Consider the following 21,505-nt stretch of genomic DNA (forward strand, 5'->3'; position numbering starts at 1 on the left):
TCCCCTCAGGTCCACCCGCACTGAGACTGGTTGAATGGAACAAGTAGGGGTGGTGCTGACTGGAAAAGCAGGGTCTGGATGAATCTTGCTAAGAAAAATTTAAGCCAAATACAAAGTTACACACTCAACAAAGTGTTAACAGCAACGTGATCCCACTTAAAATGGCGGACAGCGTTCTCCTTCAAGCCGACAAACTTTTAATATAATAGGCTTTATAGCAGGACGTTCGTAAGTACGAGTTGTTTGTAAGTTGGACGCACATAACTCGGGGACTGCCTGTATTTGAATGCACATGGTATACGGAACAAGGTAGATTATCCTGCAGTGAAGTTAGAGATCAGCAAATATGTTGGGGACATCACTGAATTGTGGCTGAAAGAAGGTCATCATTGGGAGCATAGAAAGGATAGGCACATAGGCAGAGGGAGTGGGGTAGCATTGTTGATAAAAAGTGAAATTCAAATCCTTAGAAAGAGGTGACATAGGATCAGAAGATGTAGGATTAGAAACTGTAGAATCATTGTGGGTAGAATTAAACTGCAAATGCCCCAGATGGGAGTTATATACAGGCTCCGAACAGTAGCCAAGATGTGGGATATAAATTACAATGGGATACAGAAAAATGCATTATAAGGGCAATATTGCAATAGTCACGGGGGATTTCAATATACAGGTAGATTGGGAAAGCGTGGTTGGTGCTAGATCGCAAGAGAAGAAATTTGTAGGATGCCTATGAGATGGCTTTTTAGAGCAGATTGTGGTTGAGCCCTCTAGGGGAAAGGTAATTCTGGATTGGTGGTGTGGAATGAACCAGATTTGATTAAGAAGCTTAAGCTTATGGAACCCTTAGGGAGTGGTGATCATATGATAAAATTCACCCTATAATTTGAGAGAGAGAAGATAAAGTTTGATGTATCCATATTATAGTAGAGTGAGGGGAATTACAGAGGCATGAGAGAAGAGCTGGCCTTCATTGACTGGAAGGGGACACTATCAGGGATGATGGCAGAACAGCAATGGCTGGAATTTCCTGGGGCAATTGGAAAGTTGCAGGATAGATACAACCCAAAAATAAGGAAGAAGAAACCGTGATTGATAAAGGCAGATAGTATAAAAGCAAGAGAGCACATTTACTATAGTAAAAATTATTGGGAAGTTACAGGATTGGGAAGCTTTCATAAACAGAAGATAACTAAAAAAAGAGAAAGAAAAGATGAAATCTGAAGCTAACCAATTATATAAAAGGAGAAACCAAAAGCTCCCTCCACCAAGAGTAAAAGAGTGGCAAGAGTAGGCAATGCTAAAGAGTGGACTGAAAATGCAAGAGTGGAAAATTACGTTGACGAGGTAATAATGGAACAAAGAAAAGGCCTATGAACTGAATACGTATTTTGTGCCAGTCTTCACTGTGGAAGGCACTAGCAGTATGTCATAATTTCAAGATTGTCAGGGGGCAGTGGTGGGTGTAGTTGCTATTACAGGGGGGAAGGTGCTTGGGAAGTTGCGAAGTCTGAAGGTAGACAAGTCACCTTCACCAGATGGACTAAACTCCAGGTTCTGAAAGAGGCAGCTGAAGAGATTGCTGAGGCATCAGCAATGATCTTTCAAGAATCACTTGATTCCATAATCGTTCCAGAGGACTGGAAAGTTGCATGTCACTCCACTCTTCAAGAAGGGAGGGAGGCAGAAGAAAGGAAATTATAAGCCAGTTAGCCTGACTTGAGTGGCTGAGAAGATGTTGGGAGTCTGTTATTAAGGATGAAGTTTCAGGGTACTTGGGGGGCATATGATAAAATAGGCTAAAGTCAGCATGGTTTCCTCAAGGAGAAATCTTGCCTGATAAATAGTTTGACTGTTTCATGGGCATTCATGTATGGTTAAGTGACAATTAAGCTTAAACTTAAATGGTTAATATAAGGCGGCATAATTTTAAGGTGATAGGAGGAAATTATAAAGGTATGCTAGAGGTAAATTCTTTACACACAGAGAGGAGACTGCATGGAACACCTAGTCAGGAGTGGTGGTACACACAGATATATTAGAAGCATTTAAGAAACTCTTAAGATAGGCCTCTAGATGATAGAAAAATGGAGGACAAGCGAGAGGGTAGGGCTAAATTAATCTTAGAGTAGGTTAAAAGTTTGGTACAAAATCATGAGCCAAATGAGCCAGTTTTGATATGGTGGAGGTCTGAATTTTTCCCATTTAGCACAATGATAATCTGTCCCATTTAGTAAGGAAAATGTTTCAACATCTATTTCAAAAGACCACCCCTCCACAAATTAGTAAATGACAATTATCACAGATGTGGACTAAGGATTCTAAAAATCTGAAGATTTACACATTTCCATAAAGACAACACTCTTAATGTTTTTGTTTCCAATATTAATTACATAAAATCTTGGTTTTATTGCTAGAAATAAAGTTTAGGAAAAAAACCTGTATAATAAAGTTCAGCACTGGTCAAAAGCAAATAACTGGCTGAAGCAACCAGGCATAATCATTTCAGGGACAATATTTAGCAAGCAGAAGACTATTTCTAGTATTACCAGCCTGCACTGTGTTAACTTTGGTAGACATGGAGATACCTTGTGGTGGCGAATAGTCATCAGAATCTGTGTCACTCTCACTACTGTCCTCCACGAGGAAACTGGGATAATTCCAAGACATTCCCAAGATACCTTCAGATTCATGGAGTAGTACATGAGCTAGCATACGTCCATGGCAGTCCATCACTATCACTTGCCCATCAGCTGTTCCAAATAACACCTAAAATGAGATCAAAGTGAATACAAACTACGTAAAGGAACAAAGACATTTGCCACTTATATTTCTAGGAAATTCATGCTGAACTTTAAAAAATGGAACAATAATGAAACTGTAGATGATCATTTTACAGAAGACAAACTCAGACTTCTTCACTTTACAAGGAGACTCAACCAGCTGATCCACCTTGCTCCTTTTTACTTCTTCGTCACGATCTGAAATTCTACCAGAAGTTATGTCAACAGCAAATTAATAGATGGCATATGATCTGTGTCTAGCTACAATCGTGGGCACAGTTCAAGCAGTGGGCTAAGCATGCAAACCTTAGGTGTGTCAATATTAATTATCAGTGAGAAGGATATGCTATTTCTGAACTGCATTGACCATGTTCTCCCAGTGAGGAAGTCAAGGATCCACATGGGGAGATAGCAAGGCCCAGGTTTTGGAGCTTGTTGATTAGAACTGAAGGTATGATTGTGTTAGATGTTGAACTGTAATCAAACAGCTGACTGATGTAAATATTGCTATTTTCCAGGTGATCCAAGGTCAAGTACAGAACTGGTGAGATTGCACTCACTGTTGTGGCAATAGTTAAATTGCAGCAGGCCCAAGTTCTTGCTTAGGCAGGAGCTGATTCTGGCCATGACCAACTTCCCAAAGCACTTAAATCACGGTTGGTATGAGTGCAACTAGGCGATAGTCATTGAGACAACTCACTCTGCTCTTCACAGGCACTGGTATGACTGTTGCCCTGTTGAAGCAGGTGGGAATCTTCATTTACAGCAGTGAATGTCCTTGAACAAACCCACTACTTAGTTGGCATGTTTTCTGGTATTTATTAGACAAAAGTCAGAGAAATTGACCACAGTGGTCATAACACTGGGAGACAGGTGCTTTAGGTAAGATAATAGGTGGTGAGAAGGGTCAATTGCTTTTTTGATTAAGGGACCATTAATATATAGTGATGACAATGATAGCTTTATGGGTGGAATGGAGAAGATAGAGATAATCACATTATTGAGATTGTACTACAAGTCCCCAAGTAGTTCTTGGGAATTAGAGGAACAAATGTGCAGGTAGATTCGGGAGAGTTGCAAGAATAATAGGGTTGTCATTTTAGTTTCCTAACATTGACTGGGACTGTCAAAGTTCTAGAGGAGGTGGGATTTTTTCAGTAGGTTCAAGAAAGTTTCCACATGCAGTAGATAGGGTGCTCTATCAGAAAGGGGGCAAAACTTGATCTCCTACTGGGAAATAAGGAAAAGCACGTGACCGAGATCATGGTAGGGAAACACTTTGGGATCAGTGACCATAGCTCTGTTAGTATTAAAGTAGTTGTGGAAAAGGACTGAACTGGTCTGCTTGTTCGAATTCTGAACTTGGGCAAGAAGAATTTTGACTTGTAAAGATTGATTGGGCTAGGCTGCTTGTGGGCAAAGAGATCTCTGGCAAGTGGAAGGTTTTTAAAAAGTAAGATAGCAATAGTTCAAAGACTACATGTTCCTATTAAAGTTGAAGGCAAAGTTGCTGGGATTTGGAAACACTGGATGTCAATGTATACAGTAATTCTGATCAATTAAAATAGGTAGCATGGGTCAAATATGTACAGCTGGGATCAAGCGAATCACTGGGGGTATATAGCAGATGCTAGAGTATACTCAAGAATGAAATTAGAAGGACCAAAAGGGGGCATGAAATGGTTTTGGCATAAAGACTTAAGGAGAATCTTAAGAATTTTTAAATATATTAAGGGAAAAAGAATGACTAGGGAGAGAATAGGGCCTCTCAGACCACGATGGAAATCTATGTATGGAGCCATACGTAGTTTAGAGAACTGAATTGGCTGCAGTGATGCCTGGCCTCACGTCTGTGACTCACTTTCATGAACTTCAATTCTGACTGCCATTTGCTTATTTTTATTATTTGCACAATTTGTTTTTTTTCTGTACATTGGGTGTTTGACGGTTTTTTTAACGTGTTTTATTGGGTTTCTTTGTTTAGTGGCTGCCTGTAAAGAAACAAATCTCAAGATTGTATAATGTATACATACTTTGATAATAAATGTACCTTGAACTTTGAGGAAAGATGTGAATAGCTGGAAATTTATCAATACTAATGGAGATGTTTTGGCAGTAGTCCATATTACAGTGGAAGTATTGTAGGTATTAAGATGTATGAAGAAAGACAAATTTCCAGGTCCAGGCGAGGTATTTCCAAGAACATATGGGAAGCTAGAATAAATTGCAAAACCCTTGCAAAGATATTTGCAACATCGCTATCTTCCGGCAAGATGCTGGAAGACTAGAAGATAGCAAATGTTAAACAAGATGCCGAAAACCTTGAGCATCACACAATGTATTGAAGAAACTCAAGTCAGACAGCATCTACGGAGGGGAATAAACAGTAGAAGCAGTAGTTGTGTGGAGAGGGGTGAAGTAAGATACAGGGAAGTGATAAAGGGCTGAAGAAGTAATCTGATCAAAGAGGACAGTGGGCCATGGAAGAACACTAGAGGAAAGTGATGGGCTGGTGAGAAGGGATGAGAGTCATTGAGCACCTCAACACAAAACAGGCCTTTTGACTCAATAATCCATAGTGAACTGGTATTCTGCCTAGCCCAGTCAACATGAACCTGGAACACAGCCCTCCACATTCCTCTTGTCCACGTACTTATCCAAACCTCTCTTAAATGTTACAATCAAACCCGCATGCACTTCTGCTGGCAACTTGTTCCACATGCACACCAGAGTGAAGAAGTTCCCCTCAGGTTTCCTTTAAATATTTTACCTTTCATCCTTAACCTATGAACTCTAGTTCTAGCCTCACCCAACCTCAGCGGAGAAGCCTGCTTGGATTAACCCAATCTATACCCCTCAATTTTGAATACCCCTATCAAATCTTCCCTCATTCTGCTATGGCCCAGGGAATAAAATCCTAACCATTCAACTCAGATTCTCAAGTCCCAGTAACATCATTGTAATTTTTCTCTGTATTATTTCAATCTTATTTATGTCATTCCTGTAGGGAGGTGACTAGAACTACACATAATACTCAAAATTCAACCTCACCAATGTCCTATACAACTTCAACAAAACTTCCCAACCCCTGCACTCAGTATTTTGAATTTGAAGACCAACATACCAAAAGCTCTCATTATGAGCCTGTCAACTGTGACACCACTTTCAAGGAATTATGGATCTGTATTCCCATAACCCTCTGTTCTACCTCACACCTCTGCACCCTACCATTCACTGTCTAAGCCCTACTCTGGTTTGCCCATCTCACAATTGCCTGCATTAAATTATATCTGCAATTTTACAGACCAGTTTTCTAGTTGGTCTAGATCCTTCTTCCAAGCTTTGATAGCCTTTCTTACTAGTCTACTACAACTTCCCCCCCAACCAAATTTTGGCATCAAATTGCTGATCCATTTTACATCGTCATGTCGATGTAAATGACAAACAATGGACCCAGCTCCGATCCCTATAACACACCACTAGTCACAGAGACATTCATCTACTACAACTCTCTAGCTTCCCTCAAGAAGCAAATGTTGAATCCAATTTACTACCTTATCCTGAATACCAAGCAATTGAACCTCCTTGACCAGCCTCCCATACAGGATTTTGTCAAAGGCTTTGCTGGCATCCCATGAAGACAACATCCACTGCGTTTCCTTCATTTACTTTCCTGGTAATCTCCTTGAAAAATTCTTTAAAATTCTACACACAACCTACAATGCACAAAGCCAAGGTGAATACTCCTACACGTCCTGTCTTTCCAAGTACGTATATATCTGTTCCCTTAGAATACCTTCTAATAACTTACCTACTACTGATGTCAGGATCACCAGCCTACAATTTTTTGACTTGGTCCTACAGCCTTCCTTGAACAACAGAATAACTTTAGCTATCCTCCAGACTCTCAGCACCTCACCTGTGGCTAAGGATGTTTTAAATACCTCGGTGAGAGCCCATGCAATTTCTGTGCCAGTCAAGGAAACACCTTGTCAAGCCCTGGGGATTTACCCACCCTAATTGGCCTCAAGACAGCAAGCACAAGAGTGGAAATAGAATGGGGAATGGCAAAAAAGAGAAGAGTAAGGGAGGAGAAATTACCAGAAGTTAGAAATAAATCAATATTTATGCCATCAGAATGGAGGCTACCCAGACGGAATGAGGTGCTGTCCTTACAGTTTGAGTGTGGCCTCATTGTGGCAGAAGACTAGGCCGTGGGCTGATATGATATGTCAGAGTAGGAATGACATCAAACTGACACACACAAAATGCTGGAGGAACTTCAGCAGGGTCTCTGCCTGAAATGTCAGTTGTACTCTTTTCTATAGATGCTGGCTAGCCTGCTGAGTTCCTGCAGCATTTTGAGTGCTGTTTGGATTTACAGCATCTGCAGATCTTCTGTTTGACATCAGATTGAAATGATTGGTAACTGGGAAATACACCCCACCTTTTGTCCTCTTCAGTCCTGAAGGGTATCGGTCCAAAACGTTACTGTTTATTCCCCCCATTGATGTCACCTGACTTACTGGTTGGCAAATGTGCTTTTATTTAGAAAGGGCTGTACCAACAGACCTGGTAATTAATGACCTGTTAACCTAACAACTGTGGTAGATAAGTTGCTGGAAAGTACCCTAGGGGATAAGATACTAATAATTGGATTTTGAGAATCAGGGATTGATTAGTGGTAGCCAACATGGCCTCATGCTTAGGAGAACCTTCATTCACCAACTTGGAGTTTTTTGATGAAGTGATGAGGAAGGGTAAACATAGCATACATGGAGTTCAGCAAAATGCTTGACAAAGTTCTGCATGGTAGACTGCTCTGGAAGTTATATCACATAGCACCCAAAGAGAAGTAGCAAATTCAATACAAAATTGGCGGGTTGGCAGGAAGCAGAAGCCGATGGTGGAAGGACACTTGTCCAACTGGAGGTCTGTGATTAGTGATCTAACTGGGTCGATGCTGGGCCCACTCTCATTTGTCATCTATATTAACAATATTGTTGGATTGGACCATATAATCTTTACGCTTTTTTGTAATTTTATTGGATTACCTATATACTGTACATGTAAAGGGCTACAATTCTTCTGTATTTTTGTGATTGCAGCTGCGATTATCATAATACTTGAATATGGGTTATTTGATTGGTTAATTGTAATCTTATGGATATTCAATAGAATTAGCAAACTGGTAAAAGAGGAGTAAACTACATTGGCTTTTTATCTTTCCCCTTTGTTCTTTCTGCTGCCACTACAATCTCTTCCACCCACCCTCTCGCTCTCTCTTCCTCATGCTTCATCTTCCTGCCTTCATCTTCTTTGATCTTGTAATGCTTAATATACAATGACAAGCCTCATTTTTGACTTCTGAAGAACTTCGGATCACAAACATCATCATCCAACAATATTTGGTGCAGATGGCAGATGGTTGAGGTTTAAGATTCAGAAGAATCCCAAACAAAGTGGAAACTTCCACCATACAAATTTAAAAGGAGGTAAGACCTTGTTTCTTATTTTCTCAATCATCTGAGAAATCGCCTAGTTCTTGCTTCAATATACCATCCAGTGGAAGTTTAAGACAAATGGAGAACTCTTATATACAGTATTGCTATTCTGAAAAAAAATTAGTTCAGCACTAAAATTAACATTGAGAACAAGTTAAATTTGTGCAAACTAAAAGAGTACCCAAATCTTCCGATTGTAATCTAACGCTTTTAAAAAAATATTGAAATTTACAATCCAGTGAAGGGAAAAAATAATTTGGAAATCAATAAAATATCGATAGCAATTCTACAAAATTCCAGTTCTATTCCTAAAATAAAATACTGATTGTACTCCTATGAAATACCAATTGAAATATCCTATACAATTCCAACTGCAATTCTAAAATGATTATTTTGATATACATATAAAATTCTCAAAGGATAAGTCTGATCACAATCCTATGATACTTCAATTGCAATCCAACGATATTTCGAGACAATCCAACAGTATTTCAATCACTGTCCATGCGATCAAAAGCATGTACAGGTTGTGTTACATGAGATAAAATTAAGATAATGGCCAAAAGTCATGAATTGTACAGAAAAAGGGGGTGCTGAATCTCCAGTTACATATGAACAGGTGAGTGAGGGTTTCCAGTCAAGTTTATTTTTATTTAACTATATACATGTATAAAACATATAACCATATAACATATATAGAAACCAGATCTTTTTCTGAACCAGGGTATAAAGCACATTAGTACACATAACACACAATAACTTTTTTTATTTATTCATTTACAGGATGTGGGCGTCGCCAGCTAAGCCTGCATTTATTGCCCATCCCTCGTTGCCCTTGAGAAGGTAGTGATGAGCTGCCTTCTTGAACCCCTGCAGTCCCTGAGGTGTAGGTACACCTACAGTGTTGAGGGAATTCCATGATTTTGACCCAGCAACAGTGAAGGAACGGCGATATGATTCCAAGTCAGGATGGGGAGTGTCTTGGAGGGGGACTTCCAAGTGGTGGTGTTCCCAGGTATCCGCTGTTCTTGTCCTTCTAGATCAGGGGTGGCCAACTTTTTACATTCCATGCATCAATTTTTTTCACGCACAAGTTCAGATGTGCCATACAACTCTTGTACCCCCATTTAACTCTTGTAGAAATATGTTAATATAGACATAGTTAGCATTTTTGTATGATATATTGATTTAATATAAAAACAAGATAAACATTACTTACCTTAATGAGATTTTTAACAAATATATTTTTTTTTTGATTTCTTCCTTTCTTAATCACATATTCGTTCCGTAACTCAAACCCAAGCACTAGCTTCAGTTTTCCTTCTATTTCAGTCTGATGGTGTGTTTTATAGTGTCTATTAAGATCATGTCTTCTATTATGTGAGAAAGCGTTTTCACAGACAATGCACAACAGACCCGCTATAAATAAGAACTGAGTTTCCCACTGTTCATTCAATTCACGCTTACTATCACTTTCCGCTTGTCTTTTGTTCATTTTCTTTTGCACTGTGATGGGTAACTGAATGTAAAAACAAGGATTAATTTTTGAAAAAGTACAAAACTGCAAATGCTCACAAAGAAAGAACAAAGCACAAGTAGCGCACAAGTGTCAATTGTAAACTGACTGGTAAAAACTTGCAACACACTGCTGGTGCAGACGCCTGGTGCCTCAGAATCAAACAAGTATCAAACGTGTATTGAACAGTTATGGAATGACTGCAGAGCAAAAGTCCTTCTTTCCTAGTTTGACTCATTGAACATTTTTTAAAAAATTGAAAACAGATAATGTGAAAAAACGTAACATTGGCCAAACGATGTGGATGAAATAATAAAATCACTAAAAACTTTTAGATTTATTCTCAGTAAAACCCATTTCTAGTTCTAAGCTACTTGAATTCCTATTATAGATTCTTTTTTCTACAAATCAGTTTTTGTTTAATACTTTTTGCATGAGTATGCTTACTTTTTTATTATTATCACTGGGGTGCAATGCATCACTTCTAATCATCCAATGCGCCACTTTTGGCGCATGTGCCATAGGTTGGCCACCCCTGTTCTGGATGGTAGTGGTCATGGGTCTACAAAGTGCTGCCTTAGGAACTTTGGTGTGCTGTTGCAGTGCACCTTGTAGATAGCACACACTGCTGCAACTGTTTGTCAATGGTGGAGGGAACGGATGCTTGTGGAAGGGGTATCAATCAAGTGGGCTGCCCTGTATTGGATAGTGTCAAACTTCGAGTGTTGATGGAGCTGCATTCATCCAGGTGAGTGGCGAGTATTCCATTACACTCCTGACCTGAGCCTTGTCGATGGTGAACAGGCTTTGGGGAGTCAAGAGGTGAGTTACACACCGCAGGATTCCTAGCCTTTGACCTGCTCTTGTAGCCAAAGTGTTTACATGACTAAACCAGTTCAGTTTCCTGTCAATGGTAAGCCGCCAGGATGTTGATGGTAAGGGATTCAGTGATGGTGATGTCACTGAATGTCAAGGGACAATGGTTAGATCCTCTCTTGTTGTTGTCATTGCCTGTCACTTGCGTGGCTCGAATGTTACTTGCCACTTGTCAGCGCAAGCCTGGATATTGCCCAAGTCCTGCTGCATTTGGGTATGAACTGCTTCACTATCTGAGGAGTCACAAATGGTGCAGAACTTTGAGCAGTATCTGCAAACATCCCCACTTCTGACCTTATGACAGAAGGAAGGTCATTGATGAAGCAGCTGAAGATGGCTGGTCCCTGAGGAACTCCCATAGTGATGTCCTGATGAGAAAATTGGCCTCCAACCACCACAACCATCTTTCTTTGTGTCAGGTAATGATTCCAATCAGTGGAAGGTTTTGCCCCTAATTCCCATTTACCCCATTTTAGCTAAGGCACCTTGATGCCATACTCGGTCAAATGCTGCTTTGACGTTGAGGGCTATCATTCTCACCTTACCTCTAGTATTAGCTTTTTGGTCCATGTTTGGATCAAGGAGATAATGAGGTCAGGAGCCAAGTAGCCTTGATGGAACCCAAACTGGGCATCCGTAAGTAGATTATTGCCGAGTAGGTGCTGCAGGATAGCACTGTTGATGACCCTTTCCATTACTTAGCTGATGATTGAGAGTAGGCTGTAGGGCAGTAATTGGCCGGGTTGGACTTGTCCTGTTTTCTTCTGTACAGGACATACCTCGGCAATTTTCCACATAGGGTAGATGCCAATGTTGCAGCTGTACTAGAACTGTTTGGCTAGTGGTGTGGCAAGTTCTGGAGCACAAGTCTTCAAGACTATTGCTGAGATTTTGTCTGGGCCCATAGCCTTCGCAATATCCAGTGCTTTCAGCTATCTCTTGATATTATGTAGAATGAATCAGACTGGCTGCATACTGACATCTGGGACTTCTGGAGGAGGCTGAGTTGGATCATCTACTTGGCACTTCTGACTGAAGATTGTTGCAAATACCTCAGCCTTATCTATTGCACAGGTGTGCTGGGCTCCTCTATCTTTGATGATGGGCATATTTGAGGAAACACCTCCTCCTCCTCCACCACCATTAACAGCTTGATATGGCAGGACTAGAGTTTAGATCTGATCCATTGGTTGTGGGGCCACTTAGCTCTGTCTATTACTTGCTGTTTATGGTGTTTGGCATGCAAGTAGTCCTGTATTGTGGATTCACCAGGGTGATGTCTCATATTGAGGTATGCCTGGTGTTGTTCTCAGCACTCTTCATTGAACCAGGGTTGATCCCCTGGTCTGGTGGTAATGTTAGAGTGGGGATATGCCAGGCCATGAGGTTATAGATTGTAGTTGAGTACAATTCTGCTGCTGCTGATGGCCCACAGTGCCTCATAGATTCCCAGGAATTACATATGGACATGATATGGACTCTGCTGGGACTTCTAGTAACTCAAGTGAGGATGACAGTAATTAAACAGTAGAATTGGCAGCTATGTCAAGGCTTGCTCCAATAAAGACACTCAGGACTGAAAGCATTGCCACTGTTCTATATTAAAACCAATTAATTTACCTGGATATCTTTTATATGCATGTGTGGAAACCTCAGCACCTGGAGGAAGCAATGTAAACTCCACACATACAGATCCGGAGGTCAGGTTTGAACACTGATCTCTAGAACTGTAAAGTAACAGTGCAAATTGCTATACTGTTGTGCCTCCTAATGTTCAGGAGATAATGCCTAAACTAAAAGTGGATATTGCACAACTGGTCTGACATTAAAAAAAAAGGGTCAAGAGAGAGGGCAAAATAGGCCTGCACAGGATGATACCAAGGGGCAGCTTGATAAATGCAGAAGAGGATGTAATTCATTCAAGGTGACAATGTAGGAAGTTTTGATAGAGATGTTACAATCACAATAAGATTGTAAGCTAACCAAAGGCAACCCAAAGAATTGCAGAATTAGTAACCAATTTTAGAGAGAGATGATATGGTCAGAGTAGATAGGAATCTATCATGCAAACATGGACCGATAACAAGGAATTCCAACCCTACACCACCCCCACCAAATTATAGACTAATAGAGTTATTTTTCTACTTAAGAGTAGACATTCAATTTCCCAACTGAGACAGGTCTACAGCAGATGCTATCTCATTGACTCTTAAGCACAACCCTGGAGCAACCAGATAGCAAAGATGCATACATCAGCATGCTTTTTAATCGATTACAGCTCAAATTTAATGCCATCATCCCCACAGATTTAATCTGTAAACTCCAAGATCTGAGCCTCAATACCCCCTTGTGCAATTGGATCCTGGATTTCCTCCTTGTACAGCCCGGTCAGTTTGGATGTTGGCAAAAACTTCCCCACAATCTCCATCACCAAAAGAGAATTGCAGAGATGTGTGCTTAGCCCCCTGCTCTACTTGCTTTATACCTATGACAGTGGCTAAGTAGAGCTCCAACACCTTATGCAAGTTTGCTGATAACACCACTGTTGTGGCCTGTATCAAAGGTGGTGATGAATCATCATACAGGAGGGAGATTGAAAATTTGGCTGAATTTATCATAACAACTTCTCACTCAATGTCGTAAGACCAAGGAACTGATTGTAGACTTCAGCAGAGGGAAACCAGAGATCCAGAGCCAGTAATCACCAGAGGATCGCAGGTGGAGACAGTCAGTAACTTTAAATTCCTAGGGGTCACTATCTCAGAAGACCTGTCTTGGACCCATCATATAAATATTATTTCAAAGACAACAGGACAGCGCCTCTACTTCCTCAGGAGTCTGCGGAGATTCAACGTGTCATCACAGGCCTTGGAAAACTTCTTAGGTGTATGGTGGAAAGTGTGCTGACTGGCTGCATTATAGCCTGGTATGGGAACACCACTGCCTTGAGCGGAAAATCCTACAAAAGGTAGCAGATTCAGCCCAGTACATCATTGGTAAAACCCTCCCAGCCACTGAGTACATCTATATGAAACACTGTCATAGGAAAGTAGCATCAATTATCAAAGACCCTCAGCACCCAAGCCATACTCTGTTCTCGCTGCCATCAGTTAGAAGGTACAAGAGCCTCAGAACTTGCACCACCAGGTTCAAGAACAGTTATTACCCAGCAACCATCAGGCTTTTCAACAAATGACTTATCTTTTTATTTCATGTTATTTATTTATATCTGCATTTGCAGTGCTTGTTGTCCATTGATCCTGTTTAGTTACTGTTCTATAAATTTGCTAAGTATATTCACAGAAAAAGAACCTCAAGGTTGTATGTGGTGACATGTCTGTACTCCAACTTTGATAGAACAAGACCCTGATATTAATAAGATGATACCTTCATTTGATCCACTCTGGATGGGTGCTTTTACAAGTTCAGCCAAAACTTATAAAAGCACCTGTTGCAGTCTATATAAAATTTGCCACCCAAATGTGGACAAACACTAATTCAAGAAGGCAGATCAGTCTTATCCAGTCCAACAATATGTATTTGTGTTACACCTTCAGTTTAGTGAGGTGCTTCACAGGAAGCACAGCAAAACAAACCTAATTCATATAAAACCTCTAAATGTGACCAGAAGACACATAAATAGAGACTAAGGAACATGATATGCTGATTACATAAGAAACTGAAGTTCACCTGGTTCAGCCAAGTATTGCCATAATGGACTTTTACTTGAACTTTAAAAGTGCATTTGACAAAATATTTTCTATCTTGAAGGTGAGCAAAATAGAAGCTCACCAAATCAGAGGTTCAATGTCCGTCAGGGTGAAAAATTAGGGTGAAGCCAGAGAGAACAAGCAGAGCAACTGATAAAATGAAAAGCTCTTTACAGAGCATTCATAAGACAAATTATTTTTCAATTACTTTTTACTTATGATTAATTGGGTATAATCTTGGCTATTACAGAGACATGGCTGCAAGGTGACAAAGGTTATGAATTTAATATTAAAAGATTTTAAAAAGATATGCAAAAAGAGGTGGGATAGCCTCACCAACGAAGATTGTGATCGCTGCAAAGGTAAGGAAAAATATTGGCTAAGATGATGTAGAAATCAGGTCAGGTGGAGATAAGAAATAAGAAAGGCAGGAAATGAACCGTACTGGATACATTTCAAGAATGTGGCAAGTGTGCATTGATTGCAGTGGATCAAATGAGCCTCCTATGCATGGAGAGCTCTTGCTTCTGGCATGGGCTTTCAATACACATCTTCACCTCAGTGGATTCAATTCATTGCTCCCGTTGTAATTTACCCAGTGTGTCGGTGGCTAAAATGACCTAGTAAAAACATTTAATCCTACTGTTCCATTGTTCTTCTTATTCTGCACAGATGTAACATTTGACGATGATGATCAAAATTAAGAATGGCTTCTCTACTCCAAGTAGGCCCCAGCTACAGCAAAACCAACCCTTAAAACCTGGCTACAATGGAAGACAGCATTGAGCTCCTACTGGCTTTAACACCAGTAGGAAAGCTGGAGGAAGCAAAGAATATCAAGCTGTTCTGTAAGCACTTAGGAGAAATTGAGCAGAAATACTTCAATGCTCCGCACCTACAGAACAAATCTGAACTGACAGGCGCTGTGGAGGCTTTGGATAACATTTGGGGACAATGAACAATATCTTTATGGTACATTTCAGGTTCTTAGAGCTGCAGCAAACCCCTGACAAGAATGCAGATGATTTCATCACAAGATTGACCCTAGTGGTACAGGAATGTAAATACTAAGATATCTCCCCCCAACCAATTCTAAGAAGCGACTCATATCTAAGCTTTGTTTGTTGGAGTCCAAGATGGGAGGACATAGGACATTCTTCGGTCTAATATTTGTCCAGGAACAAAGCATGCTCCAAAGCTTGTCACCAGGAGTCAAGAGAGGCTTTACTCAGATTCAGCCACTCCCGTCACCACCCATTCAGGCAGTATTTATACAAGAGACCCCTCCTGATACTGACCCATGGCCTAGAGTCTCCACAGAGATTACGCAAGTCTATACAAAGATGCATTGCTGTGGTGAAAGTCATGCCCAATAGTCCAATTGCAAGCATCAAAAGACAGTTTGTCAGTTTCATCAGAAGGTAGGGCACCTCAAGAAGATGTGTTTCACGAAGTGACACACCATGGGAAAATAGAAGAATTCACCATCAACTCCATGCATGGAGACAGCCAGATTGAGGAAGTGGACACTATTTTCTAAACCCATAACATGGGCCACTGAAACCTGCCTTCTTCCTTAGTTACACTTACAGTGGACAATCAGCCCATGAAATTTGATCAGGTTATGAGGTCAACCATCACATTGGTAAGCAAATTATCCTTACGTCAGATTCCAAAATTGTGACCGTGAACCCAGAGTCTTGCAGATATACTGGAGATGGCGTGGATGTGCATGGTGTCTTTATGGTGGAAATGGTTCACCGGGACACCAGTTTCAATTACTCGCGCATATGGTCAGGAATGGCCAACTACCTAACTTGATGGGCAGTAGTTCTTTTAAAAAGATGCTACTGTAACTGTCCTATTGTCCTGCATCAACTATATTGGGGGGGGGGGGTAACCCCCACATTGGATTCTCTATTACCGGACAATGGCTTCATATCACACAACGTTAAATGGCCTGGTGGAGCAAGCAATGTAAAGGGTTAAACAGTCAAACAGCAAACACATGGTGACATTTTCTTTTCCATTACCAGGTTACCTCAATTGAATTTACAGAAGCATCATTCGCTGAATTAATGTTCAAGCGCACCTCACAAACCAGATTAGATCTCCTACAGAATAACTATTTAGGTAGAATTGGACATATAAATTAAGGTGTAACGGTAGATCAGCTGCCATATACATTTCAGGAATATTTCATGAACCTCAATAAAGATATTTCTGTGAGGCAAAAACAATACTCCATGGTTAAGGATGGTATCGAATTAAAAAACACATACAATATGAATATTAACAATAAACAATTGGGATACTGACTGAAATCCACAAAGATTGACAAAAAATATGAAAGAGGGAGAAGCTGGTATCTGTTTTCCTATTTGCTTTCATACTCTATTAATATATAAAGATGAGCTAAAATCCCCAGCATTGAGGACACCTTCGAAAGGCCATGGCTCAAAAAGGACCCCATCACCCTGTCATGTCATTAAGGACCTCATCACCCTGGACATGCCTTCTTCCCATTGCTATCATCACTGAGGTGGTTTAGGAGCCTGAAGATATGCTCAACATTTCAGGAACAACTTCCCCTCCACCATCAGCTTTCTGAATGGGCAATGAACTCATGAAAATTACCTCACTTTCTTTTTGTTCTCTTTCGCACCACTTAATTTTTTAATGTATACACTTATTGTATTTTATAAATTTTTAAAATATTGCACTGTACTACTGTCGCAAAACAACAAATTTCATGACATATGCCAGTGATCTGAAACCCATTTCTGAATTGCCACCTAGAGTTATAGAGCAATACAGCATGGATACAGGTGTTTCAGCCCAATGAGTCCATGCCAACCACATCGTCCTGTATTATGCCCTACTCTGGTTTGACTTTCCAGAAAGTATTATCTCACACATACAGTAGTATGCAAAAGTTTGGGCACCCATGGTCAAATTTTGTTACTGTGAATAGTTAAGTAGATGATGAACTGATCTCCAAAAAGTCATAAAGTTAAAGATGAAACATTCTTTTCAACATTTTAAGCAAGATTAGTGTATTATTTTTGTTTTGTACAATTTTAGAGTGAAAAAAAAGGAAAGGAGCACCTTGCAAAAGTTTGGGCACCCCAAGAAATTTGAGCTCTCAGATAACTTTTACCAAAGTCTCAAACCTTAGCTTGTTAGGGTTATGGCTTGATCACAGTCATCGTTAGGAAAGGACAGGTGATGCAAATTTCAAAGCTTTATAAATACCCTGACTCCTCAAACCTTGTCCCAACAATCAACAGCCATGGGCTTCTCTAAGCAACTGCTTAGCACTTTGAAAATTAAAATAAATGATGCCCACAAAGCAGAAGGCTACAAGATGGCAAAGTGCTTTCAGGTAGCCGTTCCCTCAGTTCGTAATATAATTAAGAAATGGCAGTTAACAGGAATGCTGGAGATCAAGTTGAAGACTGGAAGTCCAACTAAACTTTCCGAGAGAACTGCTCGTAAAATTGCTAGAAAGGCAAATCAAAACCCCCGTTTGACTGCAAAAGACCTTCAGGAAGATTTAGCAGATTCTGGAGTGGTGGGTGCATTGTTCTACTGTGCAGTGACACCTGCACAAGTATGACCTTCATGGAAGAGTCATCAGAAGAAAACCTTTCCTGCATCCTCACCACAAAATTCAGCGTCCGAAGTCTGCAAGTGAACATCTAAACAAGCCTGATGCATTTTGGAAACAAGTCCTGTGGATTGATGAAGTTAAAATAGAACTTTTTGACCACAATGAGCAAAGGTAAGTTTGGAGAAAAAAGGGTGCAAAATTTCATGAAAAGAACACCTCTCCAATTGTTAAGCACAGGGATAGATTGATCATGCTTTGGGCCTGTGTTGCAGCCAGTGGCACGGGGAACATTTCCTTGGGCGAGGGAAGAATGAATTCAATTAAATACCAGCAAATTCTGGAAGCAAACATCACAACATCTGTAAAAAAGCTGAACATAAAAAGAGGATGGCTTCTACAACAGGATAATGATCCTAAACTGACCTCAAAATCCACAATGGACTATCTCAAGAGGCGCAAGCTGAAGGTTTTGCCATGGCCCTCACAGTCCCCCAACCTAAACATCAATGAAAATCTGTGGATAGACCTCAGAAGAGCAGTGCATGCAAGATGATCCAAGAATCTCACAGAACTGGAAGCCTCTTGCAAGGAAGAATGGGCGAAAATCCCCCAAACAAGAATTGAAAGACTCTTAGCTGGCTACAGAAAGCATTTACAAGCTGTGATACTTGCCAAAGGGGGTGTTACTAAGTACTGACCATGCAGGGTGCCCAAAATTTTGCTTCAGGCCCTTTTCCCTTTTTGTTATTTTGGAACTGTAAAAGATGGAAATAAAAAAAGTAATCTTGCTTAAAATATTAAAGAAATATGTCACCTTTAACTTTATGCCTTTTGGAAATCAGGTAATCTTTTACTCGCTTAGTTTTTCACAGTAACAGAAATTTTGAGCAGGGATTGCCCAAACTTATGCATGCCACTGTACCAGCATTGAAATCTATTTGCCACTCCTCAGCCCTCTTCCCTAACGGATCACAATTCCCCTGTAATCTACAATAACCTTTACTATCAATAACACTTTGTAATTTCATGTCATCTGCAAACTTGCTGATCAAGCCTTGTGCATTTGCAACCTAATCATTTGTATAAATAATGAATAACAAGGTTTCTATAGCAACCTCTGTGGCACATCACTAGTCACCATATCCCATTCTGAGAAATAAGCTTCAATCTACACCTTTGGCTTCCTACCCAAGCCGAATCTGAACCCACCTAACAAATTTCCTTGGATTCTACTGGACATAGCCTATAGGACCAGTCTGCCAGCTTGCTGAAGGCCTTGCTCAACTCCAAATAAATAACATCCACTGCACTACCCTCATCTACCCTTACTCTTACTTCAAAGAATTGTAAATTTCTCGCACACAAAGCCAAACTGACTCCTTCTAATCAGACTATCCAATTCTGGTAGTCTCTGTGCAGCAGAATTCCTGTTTCTCTGGTTCTGTTTCTTAACTTCTTACCTACCTCTCTATGTTCATTCTGCAGGACTTCCTCTCTTGCCCTGCCCATTTCATTTGTACCAACACGTACAACCACCTCTAGTCACCCTCCCCCTTGAGAATGTCTGCATCTGCTCAGAGACATCGTTGACCCTTTGTACTCAGGATGCAAGGAGGCAACTCATCATCCGGGTGTCACATTTGCAGCCACAGAATCTCCTGTCTGCCCCCTAGTGATCAAATCTGCTATCACTATCACCCTGTCTTCCCACTGCCTCAACATGAGAGATTTGATCAATATTGCTAGCCCCAGAAACAGTAGCTAAAGAGCTATAGTCCTCACTGAGGGCTACGGCCACTCTGTAAGATGTATTTTGCACTATCTGCCTACTCTCTGTACTTTTCTCACATATCTATCTTCAATTTGTACCTTGGGTGTGATCACCTCAGTAAAAGTCTCATTTGGACGTTGTTAGCATGCAAGTGGATCCTGAATACTCCAACTTCAGCTCCAGTTCCATGACCCAATCTGTAAGGAGCAGCAGTTGGGGGTACCATGAGGTAACCTGACTTGACATACCTCGCAGGAGTATTACAGTGCCCTAAGTGCCATCTTATCCACACTGAATGAAATGCTAAGGATATATAAGGAATTTTAAAATTTTACCTGCTCCCTATTGGTGCCTGCACAACAAAGTCTCTTTAGCCAAAGCCTCATCTCTCCACTTTTAAACTGGCTCGCTGCCACCATGGCCATTTCACTTAATCTGACCTTTCTTTAATTGATTAAAGTACACAAGTCTACTCAATAGTGAGACTTGCTATTTTACAGGGATCCTGCTTTCACTTTCAGCTCCTGTAAAAATGAAACTAACAAGAAATGAGACTTCACCAGTGAATCTGCAGATGCTGGAAATAAATAAAAAACACAAAGTGCTGGCAGAACTCAGCAGGCCAGAAAGCATCTATGGGAGGAGGTAATAACGATGTTTCAGGCCAAAACCCTTCATCAGGAGTGAAGTAACATGGGATGGTCAAGAGGGGATAAGAAGTGGGGGGAGGGATAAAGTAGAAAGCTGGGAAGTGATAGGCTGGAGGGAAATGGGCTAGGGGGAAGGTGGAGAATTATGGGAAATAAAAGAGAAAGAAAGGTAGGGCTGGGGGGAGAGATTATAGTGAGGGGGAAAAGAGAGAAAAAGAGAACCAGACTAAAATAATAGATAGGGATGGGGGTAAGGGTGGGGGGCAGGGGTATCAAAGGAGGTCAGTGAGTTGGATGTTCATGCCGGCAGGAAGGAGGCTACCTAGGCAAGAGATAAGGTATTGCTCCATTGACCTGCGTGTGGCCTCATCTTGACAGTAGAGGAGGCCATGGACAGACATGTCAGAGTGGGAGTGGTCTGTGGAATTGAAGTGTGTGGCCACAGGGAGATCCCGCCACTGCTGGAGGACCGAGCGCCGGTGTTCGGCAAAACGGTCTCCCAGTCTGCGGCGGGTCTCCCCAAAGTATAAGTGGCCACATCGGGAGCACCGGATACAGTATATCACCCCAGTTGACTCGCAGGTGAAGTGGTGCCTCACCTGTCTGGGGCCTGGGATGGTGGTGAGGGAAGAAGTGTGGGGGCAGGTGTAGCACTTCTTCCATTTGCAGGGATAATGAGACATGTCTTTTTACACAAGTGCACGTCAGAGAATAGGACTGGGGAACTGATAATGGAAAAGATGAGATTCTAATAATTGTTATAATAATTAGACTTCACTGTAAAGACACTAAAGATACTCCAATCAATGAGCTATGGTGGGGGGGAAACTCATCTCAAAAGTGAGGGGGAAAAAAGTAGCAGCGAAACTCAACCCATTGGCCCGTATCCCAAGGCCTTAAAGGATACAACTATGGGATCATGGTTGTGTTGGTTACAATCTACCAAACTTCTTTGGATTCCTGGGAGAGATCCAAGAAGATTGATGAAAACTACAAATGTAATGTCATTATTCAAAAAGGAGGGAGAGGAACACAAAATAACTACTAGCCAATTTGGCTAACATTTATCAATGGGAAAATGC

At 40.8% G+C, this 21,505-nt stretch overlaps 1 protein-coding gene across 2 annotated transcripts in view; it reads right to left on the bottom strand.

Moving 5' to 3' along the window:
- The window catches only part of tulp4a (TUB like protein 4a), a 187,155-nt gene that overhangs the window by 113,905 nt on the left and 51,745 nt on the right, over nucleotides 1–21,505 (bottom strand). For both annotated transcript variants that reach the window (XR_009515206.1, XM_059986566.1), the window contains exon 4: nucleotides 2,589–2,769. Coding sequence is in view for 1 of the 2 variants with exons in the window: in XM_059986566.1 (XP_059842549.1) it covers nucleotides 2,589–2,769 (181 nt within the window). In the remaining variant the exon portion in view is untranslated. The remainder of the gene's footprint in view (nucleotides 1–2,588; nucleotides 2,770–21,505) is intronic.

The sequence above is a fragment of the Hypanus sabinus genome, chromosome 12, assembly GCF_030144855.1.
Source record: "Hypanus sabinus isolate sHypSab1 chromosome 12, sHypSab1.hap1, whole genome shotgun sequence".
NCBI lineage: Eukaryota > Metazoa > Chordata > Chondrichthyes > Myliobatiformes > Dasyatidae > Hypanus > Hypanus sabinus.